This window comes from Periplaneta americana, chromosome 16 (assembly GCF_040183065.1).
Source record: "Periplaneta americana isolate PAMFEO1 chromosome 16, P.americana_PAMFEO1_priV1, whole genome shotgun sequence".
In the NCBI taxonomy this organism is placed as follows: Eukaryota; Metazoa; Arthropoda; class Insecta; order Blattodea; family Blattidae; genus Periplaneta; species Periplaneta americana.
The window spans coordinates 44,521,669-44,533,121 of record NC_091132.1 but is presented as its reverse complement, the minus strand read 5'-3'; the positions used below and the strand labels follow the sequence as shown (position 1 = coordinate 44,533,121).

At 32.0% G+C, this 11,453-nt stretch overlaps 1 protein-coding gene across 1 annotated transcript; it reads left to right on the top strand.

Annotated features, from left to right (window-relative positions):
- Positions 1-2,333: 2,333 nt before the first annotated feature.
- On the top strand, positions 2,334-8,211 carry LOC138716172 (cuticle protein 7-like). The gene is made up of 3 exons (XM_069849012.1): positions 2,334-2,456; positions 4,732-4,863; positions 7,582-8,211. Exons 1-3 carry the CDS (start codon positions 2,442-2,444, stop codon positions 8,014-8,016), a joined length of 582 nt encoding a protein of 193 aa, XP_069705113.1. The 5' UTR covers positions 2,334-2,441; the 3' UTR covers positions 8,017-8,211.
- The last annotated feature ends 3,242 nt before the right edge of the window (positions 8,212-11,453 follow it).

Sequence of the window (11,453 nt, the reverse complement as noted above, 5' to 3'; positions counted from 1 at the left end):
GTTTAAATCCAGACAATGACTAAATTGTAGCTATAATTACAATTATGAAATCGGTTTCAGGTTTCCCACTATGTAAAAGGTTTTATAAACACATTTCCACGATGCTTCACATTTTAATATTGTGCAGATTTCAGGACGGCTCTAAAATTAATAAATATTATGTAGCGTTTAAGAAATAATAATTATTGTTGAAAAACTATTCTTGTATTACTTGTATACTTTATTTATATATATATATATATATATTTATTTATTTATTTGTCTGATAAATTGTTTATTTAGTCTATATGCTTTGATGGGAATCTAACCTGTGTACTTTCCTATAAGTAATAAATAAATAAACAAACTGTGAATGAATCAATTCATCATTGAATATTATATTCTCAAGGAATTAACGTGTTTTATAAACTTTCTAGTTCACCTATGGTGCCCGTAGGAATATTATAGATTGAAATTATTAATGTTTAATAACAAAGTTCTAGTATAAAAAGTTACATTATTCTACACACTCATATTTCATGTAGCAAAAAAGATGCAGAGAAATTCACAAATTTTAGGGAGGTAGTAGAATGCAATAAAATAATATGAAACATGTAGATTTAATGATATACTGCAGATACAGCAATCTTATCTTTCACATCTTCTTTCTTACAAAACTTCTATATTTGAGCGTAAGAATAGGTAAGTTGTGGAAATGAAAGTGCACGAAATGGAAGAGCAACTTAAAAACGTCAATTAACATTTTTTATTACTAAATCCATATGCATAACGATATGACCCTTTGGTGACAACGCTAAAATCAAACCTGAAATCAGTTTCTTGCTGAGTTCTTTCTAACATATCTATTGTTACCGCAGCAAATGGAATACAGATTCAAGCACTTAAATTGGAAGTCAGTCATTTTATAAGAATATAGAAGGTCCTTTATTTATACCATCAAAATAAATACAATGGAGTGATATCAGGTGAACGTTGTGTCCACAAAATAATCCATTTCGTCCGAGCCAACGGCCTGGAAATGTGTTATTGAGCGTCAGTCAAATCTAGAGATTCCACTGTAGGGAGTACAATCTTGTTGAAAGAATATGTTGAACTGAAAATCAGCTATTTGTAAATATAGAAACTGCCCCAACGTCAAGTACTCTCGCTCTGTCATCGGACCGCACCGAAAATTCAGTTTCTGGTTCTGCCGTAGGCTTATGTGTTCATGTTGAAAGTGTGAATGTTCGGATTTTAAGCTGGCGTAATCCACGTATCCAAAATGTCCAGAAAATATACTTCTGGTATGATTTGATGAAGGATAATATTATAGGACTATTTGTCTTCTGTGAAGCAAAAATAACTGTTTCTGTGTATCTTGAAAGTTCTTGAAAGGTAGTTGATCTTGAGCCCTATGTATTATTTCAAGATGATGGGGTTCCTTCCCCCATATTTAATCTATGGGCTTGAGTGTCTCTCCAAACACATTTGCAGGGCGTTACTCTACAGAATTTCTATCGATGGGTTATATTGAAAAACCATTTAACCTATGTGGGTTTAAAGTGTCTGGCGTAAAATTTTACGAGCCCACAGCTGTAATGTGATTGCTACGGTAACACTGGATATTATGTTGTAAAGAAAACTAGATTTATTTCAGGTTAGATATTGTCAATATTACTAACAGTCACGTGTAAAGATTTACAAATAAATTATTTTTTCAAATGCGTTTGCATTCCTTGCAATTTATTTGCAAATTTTATAATTTAGTTTATGCATTAAATGTTAAATTATGGAAGATTTGAACAAAACACAGTGTACACTAGAATTTCTTAACAAAAGTGTAACTTTAATTTTGGTCATCTCCTGAGATTTGTGTAGAATAATTCCTTATTATTAACTTCATGACGGGCCTAATGAATAACATTTGATACATTTTCCACAAATTTTTTATTATTTATTTTTTAAATATCGAAATCCACCCAAAAATAACATTGTACTGGTTTTCATTAGAAATATTTCCCCTCTACATATTTTGTTTCGCGAGCCTAACACGTAAGAAGTTTTTACATTCCATTATTTGCATACTATGCACGCAACTGCAGGTATTACTACAGAAAAAATGCATGCAGCCTGTGCCGTAACAGAACTTGTTACACGAGTTGGAGTGGCCACACCGCCCCGACGAGCGAGGGACACAGTCTAGTTCTTGAGGGCAGCCAAATTCCAGAGATGCTAATGCTCTTTTTTTAATATTTGCAGCGAAATGACAGTGTCACTATCGAAATTGTTGGCAAGGTCAACAGCAATAACGGGTTCTACATTTGGAACAGAGTACTTGTAGGCGTGGTGGAACACTTACTGATAAGTATTCAACGTATATAAAAGACGCCATTCTGAAAGATGTATTATCACAACATCCGAGTGACACCAAGAACTCACATCACCTCCGAAGTAGAGAAGCTATGGCTTTGATTCAGGTATTTCACACAATATTTTATCCCTTTCTCTCTTTTCCATTTTGTTTTTGCTTTTAATAAGGGTATGTTTTGTTTTCATTATTTGAAGGGTTCAGAACCATAGTGGGCCAAGCGCCATTTACTAAAACCGTAGAAAACAAGCGTTAAAAGGAAGTTATCAGCATAATTCAATGGAAACATATAGGAAATAATATAAATTATACACATTCAAACTAAATGTGTATGTCAATCTTCATTAAACTATGGTATTCACTTAACTTTAACCCTTGCTTTCTCCGTTTTCAATAAATGGCGCTTGGCCCAATATGGCTCTGAAATCTTCATTTATGTTTTATGAATTATGTGAATTTAAGTCTTGAACATTGTAATTGGGTCTACCTGTTATGTTCACAAACAAATAAGGAAATAAAAATAAATATCAAGTAATATTATAATAATGTAATAATATTAGTCTATTAAAATCATAAATAACAATAGTAATGAAATGATCTCAATGTTTACGCCTCGACTATTCCTTCAATTTTATGTTATTTATCTAATTAAACTTTCGTTGAAATCTGAAATGTAGGAAATGAAAAAAATACACCAATGCATTGCATTCAATTTTAAACTAATTTCCATTATTCTTTGTAATATGGCAACGGCACACATTGGGAAAGACATGAATTAAAAATATGGCATAGTAAGGGGGGAGAGTGACGGAAAATGTGAACATTTTAGGTATTTTTTTCAGTTAATAACACCATTACTTTGTGTACTTTCATCCTTCCAAAGGAATTTTTTTCAATTCCGCTTCTATGTTGGTTTGAAAAATGTTTAGCCTATATAATATCTGTGTGTGAAATAGAATGAAAAGAGTACTTTTAAATTGTCATTTATAGTATTTTTTACTACTTCTGATCCGACATTTTATAGCAAATATTTCCCTAGATCAGTTGCAAGTATAGATTTTGTATAAGTTTGCTTGTACCCTGAATAATAATTTTTATTGTTGCCATATTAAATTAAATACAAATTTTAATGCCATAATTAAAAAATTAAAGGATAGGAAAAATTATATTACCAAATACTTTTCTAACTATTCTGCACCACATATTAAAATTTGACATATTTAGAATTAAATCTGACTAAAAATGTAGTGCCCAAAAGCTTAAAAAGTTATTTTTCAAAAGCTATTAAATCAATTACTTTCAAATGTTCAATATTTCAATAAGTGAACGGAAACTTACTGTGAAAATATGGTTTAAATCTGTAAATAAGAAAAAAAGTTTTGATTGTTACCAGAGTGTCTCCTTAATGAAAATTTCTTTATGGTATTAAAATTTCCAAGCAGTAAAGCAAATGTATCCAAACTTCTAGTATATATATGTTAAGAGTAGAAAAAAATATAATAAGCCAAATATTCATATAGTAGAGAGTATTAGAACCTAAGCTATGAACAAGTAAAATTTACTTATATTTTCAGCACTTTCGCAATGCTTAGCAACCAACTCCACTTAAATATACAACTAAGATTGAAGTCATCACGACCATCATTGTAACAATCGTTGTCATTATCATCGACTGAGTATTTTCATAATAATTTATTTAGTTTAAAGGAAACACTACATAATTTTCAATAATACTTATGGCGACCGATTAGCTTACGCTGTGGAGCAAATGGCTACGGACTCCAATATCTAGGATTCAATCTCGGGTAGTTACGGTTTTTTTCTCGTTTCAAAAACTTCCAGAATGATTCCACTCAGTATGACTACATGGAGAAATGGGTGCTTTACCTCCATCTTTCCCATGAATCTTCCAAACGTCTAAAGAGGATATATATCTCCTTAACTAGTAACTATTATTGGATCACATCTATAGTGTCATGTCAATGAGATAAATAGCCAACAAGACTTTCATTATGCAGTAATTTTTTTGGCTATGATATCTATACTTAAGTCTTTTTAGTTTATTTTTATTTGGTATTTTTCATTTATATCTATATCTGTGTCTTTTATTTAGGTAATATCTATTTGTTTTTTTTTTTCATTTTCAATTTTTAATTTGTAATTACACTTGTATCTTGCGTTTGCTTCTGTTTTATGTCTTTTTTCATGTTATCTGCAATTCTGTTTTTTTTAAACAAATCTGTACTGTCTATTATAATTGGGGCTTTCCCGTGTTATAGACATAAATAAATAAATAAATAAATAAATAAATAAATAAATAAATAAATAAATAAATAAATAAATAAATAAATAATATATGCTGTTAACTGCTATCTCCTGCACAGATTTCTGTATTTGCCACTCTTCTGGCCGCCACTCTCGCTGCCCCTGGCTACTTGGATGCCCACTACGCACCTGCCGTAGCAGTAGCCCATGCGCCTCTGGCGGTTAGCCATGAAGTTGAAGTGGAACATTATGTAAGTAACAACATCTACGTCGATACAGATTTATATTTGTCTCATGAGAACAGTCATGAACAGTTATCTAAATTCTGGGTTTAAAATCTCTGGATATAGATACATACCACAGCAGTAATTAAAGGTCAACGATGAGGTATAATTCTCTTAATTATTTCACAAGTATTTTTCTTCATTACATTCTTTCAAGTATTTTCATTGTGAAATTAAAGAAGTCTTTATTACAATTAAATATAAATTTCATCAACTATGTCTCTGAAGTTTTAACATTGCATTTGCCATTATATTGATAACACTGCATAGTATTTTATCACAGCAAAAATTACTTACTTCAAAATAATGAATAAAAGATTTAATGGAATCTTCAATGTTTTGAAAGGAATAATATTTTCCTGGGATATAGTATTAGTAATTCAAAATTGTCACTAGAAATGTATGTATGAATAATTCATTGAAACTTGTATCTTAATTAATAGATCATGTCTATTAAATTGTAGCCCTTGTAAAAAAATGTATCCACTGATTATTGCCTACTAGAATTTTGTTTGAGGTATTTAACTTAAAATAATGATTATACTAGAGAAATAAAAATTTTATTCTACGAATTTTATTACTCAGGAAATTCTTTTAGAGAGTTAACAGATCTATTTGCTGGATCCTTCCGTAGTAGGAGAGTCCCATCTCACAACACTATGAGCATAGGTAACTTTCTGGCTGCAGAAGGTAGTTTGTTGAAACACTTTGCGAATTAATACAATTTTAAAATTTTGTATAATTTCTATAATACGGTTTAAAGTGTGGTTTCTTATTGCCTTCGTCCAGGTAAGGCAACCAAATTCGGAGTAAAAATAAATTACATAATTGAAACTGTTAACAATAAAATATAATAATTATTTTCAATTTTCTAACATAAATCTCATAGAATGTTGTAAAAATGTTATGTATAATGATAGGTTTACACAATTCAACGCCTACAAATTTAGAACCGTTTATTCGTATAGGTCTAATGACAATTTTAAATCCATACACAGAGTGGAAGTGAAATAATCCTGCAGATTGAATGGAACGACAGAGTGTACTTAAATTAATATAAAATCTATCGGTACGTTTTGTGATTAAATGCATCGTTAATTAGAAAATTAAGTTGCAAGTTTCAGCAGTCTGGCAACATCGCCGCTAACACAGTCCCCTTTCTTCTCGTATTACACATTTAAGAGGTCAACGAACTCAGGTTTGTCTCTCTAGGCAAACTACCTCCCACCTCCCTCTCTGGCTACAACGTTTCAACCTGGTTGCATCGTTCAGTGGCTTAAAATTAGTGAGCTTTAATTAAATTTACACAAAAACCGTCCACGCTATTGAAATAAGCCAAAGGAATAAATTATTCTTTGTGCGATTCTCTATCCATATAGATAAAAATCACGATCCTGCACGAAATAGTTACCGAATAAGAGGATGTTAAAAATTTTGAAGAAAAAAAACATTTATTCTGAAGAAACTATGAACTCTCCACTAATATGGTAAATATTACACTTTTTTGTTGCAAACAACATTGAGGTATTCGCTCTGAAAATCTGCAGAGTTATTTCACTTCCACCCTGTACACTATATTTTAAAATCCAAACGGTATAATATATTGTCAGTGATATATCCAGGAATCATTATAAGCAAATAGCATGGCGACCAGTATTTTTAAATATATAAACTTATGTTTCGGAATGATATTTGAAACATTTTCTTTAAATATTACTAATATTAATATTAACAACAATTAGAGGAGAAAATGGGCTTAGAGCAGGGATGTAAATGAGGAGAAATCGTGCGTGACTTATTACCTCTCTCCTTACTAGACTACTGTACTGATGTGAAGCTGAGAGTGACGTTGTTTACGTCAAAGCCACTCTACCCTCCCGCAATTCTATCGCGCGCAACTAAACCGGTAGGAGGAGGTAATGAGAGGAAACAACTCCGTTAGTCACATTTTTACATCTCTGGCTTAGACTACGAGTAATAGGAATATAAGTGGAAGAAAGAATTCTGGGATGTTAAACAGAGAATATAGCAGAAAAATGAGTGGAAAAAATTGAATTGGTAATCCAAAAAACAAGTAGATGAATATAAGCAACAGAAACATTGTAAGAAAAAGAAAGATGATGGGGTTGAGAGAATGAGAGAGGAGGGAGAAAAAACGAAATCATTATATTTCACTATATAAATAAAGTTATAAGATTAATAAGTGCAGCTCTTAAACATGGTACTAGTTTTGGCCCAAGACTTTATAATAAAATTACAAACCATTTTCCAAATTTCAAATATTTTAAAATTGAAACTTTTAAAAAGCAATTTATAAAATTATTGATGATATAAAATATTAACAAATGTATTTTCTTACCTTCTATTTCTGTCGACTATATTCATGTTTTTATTGCATATCACTGACTTGTGTGATTGTCAATTTATATTAAATGTGTAGTTTTTATCTTTCTCTCTCTCTCTCCCTCTCTTTTTTCTCCTATGTGTTGTTTATTGGTTTGAATTTAGTTTGTCCTTGTAAATTATATGTTATATTACTGACTAAGACCACACCATACACGACCCTGGCTCTTACGGTAGTGGCTAGAAACATTTTTGTTTTATAAATTTAATTTGTACTCACTAGCTAGCTAGTTAAATAAAGAAAAATATTTAAAAAAATTAAAATCATCAATATCGTTGCAGGCCTCACCTCACTACGAGTTCAACTATGGGGTGAAGGACCTCCACACCCACGACATCAAGGAACAGTCTGAGAAACGTATCGGAGACAAGGTGCAGGGCCACTACAGCCTGGTTGAGCCCGACGGCACCACCCGCACTGTCCACTACACCGCTGACCACCACAACGGATTCAACGCCGTCGTCACCAAGTCCGGACATGCCGTGCATCCCGCCCCTGTCCACAAAGTAGTGGCCGCTCCTGTAGTATCCTACGCTCACGCAGCACCTGTACTGTCATATTCCCATGCCGCTCCCCTGTCCTACGCTCACGCCGCCCCAGTTGTCTCCTACGCTCATGCCGCCCCCGTTGTATCTTACTCTCATGCCGCCCCCGTACTCTCGTACTCCCATGCAGCGCCTGGCCTGAGCTACAGCAGTTACGGGGTTCATCATTGATCTCAGCATAACATGTCAACGTCGCCTACATCCACTATGACCATCGAACTCGCATAGTACTGTCTAGTTCCATGATTACTAACATACATAGTACCACGTCCATTTAGTTTAAGTGGTTTAAAATAAACTGTTATTCTTGTAATTATTTTCTATATACTCTGTGATCGCTTCTCAAATTCAATAAATATTTTTTTTACAAAACATGTCAAAATATCATTAACAAACTATGAACCTCGTCTAAGAAACTTCCTTTCACATGTACATAGCCTACAATGAAGCACTCAAAACATCCTATATAGCATATTTGTTTATAATATACAGTATGGTCGGTAAAGATTACATCACATTAAATGCAGCGTTTTTTCCACGTCCTCAAAAAATATAGTAATTCACAATCAGTATCAGAGATTCATGTCTAATGCTGCTGCTATTTTATAATTTATTCTCCAGATAACACTTAAACGGCGACTGAAAGCATGGAATAGCTTACCCGGAAGATATCCTCCGGATAGTGCACTATTCCGAGTTCGTACAACACATTTCTCGTGTAACCATGGAGTTAATTTATCAGGACTTTATTCCGTGTTCGTACAACTGGGCCTAATTGGAGTAAATAAGTGAAATAAATAATAAAGGGAGTGTATGAGTGAACTAATGAATATCATGAATGAATGAGTGAGTGATTGGAGTGAATAAGTTAACATCTAAATGGAGTGAAGTAACAAATAAACGGTAAGAGAACAAATTACTAAAATAAACATAAATTGGGTGGAGTGAGTAAATAAACTACTCAGTTAAGGGGTTAGGTAAAGCTTACAGCAGTAAAATGTTTGGAAATATTCAACATTATTTTCCTCCACTACTGTATCTTGTAAAATAATAAAAATTGGTATGTATAAAACACTGTCCTTCTGCTATATGAATGAAAATTAAAAAAAATATATATTTATATTTTAAAAAATTATTTATATATACATTTTTTTTTTCAGAATTCAAAATGTTGGCAGTTCCTGTGCAGTGACGAAGCGTTTCCCTCACAACTCAAAAACTTGTTAAATTTTCCATGTTCTCTCTCTTTTATTTTATTTCTAAAACTCATGTTTACAATATCATGCTCTTTCAACTACATTCCTTAATAAATAGTATATATATATTTTTTTATTTTGTGTAATAGAAATACTGATATTAGACAATTTTTTAAAATGAATTTATTTTTTATCAGACAATCTATAAAAGGTAGAGAAGTGAGCTTGCATCATATTGTAGGTATGGCATGCATAAAAACAAACAAAAAATTTCCTCACAGAATGTTGGATAGATTTTGAGTTACATGGGAAATGCATCATCACTACACAGTGAACTGAATTTTGAAAAAAAAAAAAATTGAATAAATAATTTTTTAAATCGTAAAAATATTTTTTTTTTCATATAGCAGAGAGAGAGTGTTTTACACAGACTAATTTTCATTATTGTACAAGATACAGTAATGTTGAATATTTCCAAAATTTTACTGCTGTAAGCTGTACCTAACCCCTTAAATCAGTCATGTCAATTGATGCCCACAGGAGCAAGCGCGCGTTTTAGAGCCCAGGATAGCCTGAGCGCTTTACAGCGGAAAGGAAAGAAACAGACGAAAGAGGTGGTATATGCCGCTTGGTCTAGCTATATTCAGGGATGACCAGCATTGATTCAATAGATAAAGGGAAGAGAACTTATTAAAACTGTATCCATGTTAATTTTTGTCTGAGAAGTATAAGTGCATTATAAGAATGTAAGTTTTAATTTTAATGCTCATTTTTCACAAGTTTGATTTTTTTATTCAAAATAAATATTTTCTCAACTTTTCGTATAGAAAAGTGAAATTTTCAGGTATAGGTCTATTTATTTAGTAGCCTTACAGAATGTTTTCGTAAATCAAATATACCGTGTATACGTATTACTGTAGATAGTGTATTGAAAATTTTGAAAATATTCGCATGGAAATTGTTTGTAAGGAAATGAATTAAGAAAGCAACTACTGTTACATCATAAGCAAAAGATACGTGCCCATGTGTTGTAAAAATGTCAGCTCTATAGCTTCAGCATATTTGGAGAAAATAATTTAATATTCTGGTGATAGGAAGTTGCTCACAAATATCACCTTAAAAGCATAATGCGATAAGAGTTTTGTTATGTAATATTAGTTACACTTAAAACAGATACAGTACCTAGGTAACTTTTCTTTGTACTGTAATATTGTTTTGATTAGTTTATTGATTACTTTTGTAAGGCTAAAGATACCATCAATATAAATTCCAACTTATCATGTGATACTCAATCTCTTTCTTTGGAATATCACTTTCTTTATGAATAATGTGTTTCATCCAGTATACAGTATAATATTATACTACTATGGAATTTAAATGAATATTCCTTCTTAACTCTCTATTATGTTATTAAGATTTAAAACACAAGTGCAATATTAAGAAATCAGTGTTAGTGCTTTTGTTTTACAGACAATATAGATAATATTAAACAGAAAGAAGCCATATAAAAATAACGACATAAAATTTCACGTTCCGTTTCAAGTTTGTGCACCACTATTTTTTAAGCCAACAGGTTGCTTGTTCATATACACAACCCTTCCTCTTTCCATACTTAGCGCTTGATGCCCGCGCACGACGTCAAGGTTAGAAAAATGCGCATGCTTTGACATCACTGCCTTAAATGAATGAGTGAAAGATGAATTGGAGAGAATGAATGAATGAATGAATGAATGAATGAATGAATGAATGAATGAACATTTATTAATAAATGCACTGAGTAACTGAATTGCTAAGCGAAGCCAATGAGTTTATTAAAGAACTAATGTCATTAATGAAGTAATGAATAACTTATGTAGTTATCTGTAGATCTAAATAGACTGAATAAGTCAACAGTTGAGTACAGTGAGTGAAGGACCAAGTGTCGTGCGTGAAGGACTTTGTGTAATGAAGGTAGCAGGAGTGAATGAGTGAAATTAATGACGGAATAGCGTGTATGGTAAAAGTAAGTGGTTGAATAAGAATAGACTGTAATTGAATCATATAATGATGTTTATTAGTCAGTAGAGTGTAATTTGGTGAGTGGGATATTTTTTTTTACATAAGTTACATCAGCAATGTCAAGGTTTTGTGTGAGGAAATCCTGTGTGAAAATCAATGTATTAAAGATTTGGAATTCCCGCAACAGAAAGACAAATTTAAAGGGAAAGTGGAACTGTGAATGTAAAATACTGATCTGTGTAGAATTGACTAGGCAGGAAAAGAGAAGGATGAACAGATATGTCTGAATTATATTACGCCGCAACACTTTTCCTCCTTGTAACTACTTCTGTTGTGAGTGCTGTAATAGAGTGAGATATCAATAAAGGTAGCAATTCATAACATCCTGAAAGCAAGACAAGTAATAGCATGGCC

Bases quoted from the DNA above. Each gene is read 5' to 3' on its own strand.
- LOC138716172 (XM_069849012.1), top strand. The intron at 4,864-7,581 runs GTAAGTAACAAC...ATATCGTTGCAG, and splicing joins AAGTTGAAGTGGAACATTAT to GCCTCACCTCACTACGAGTT.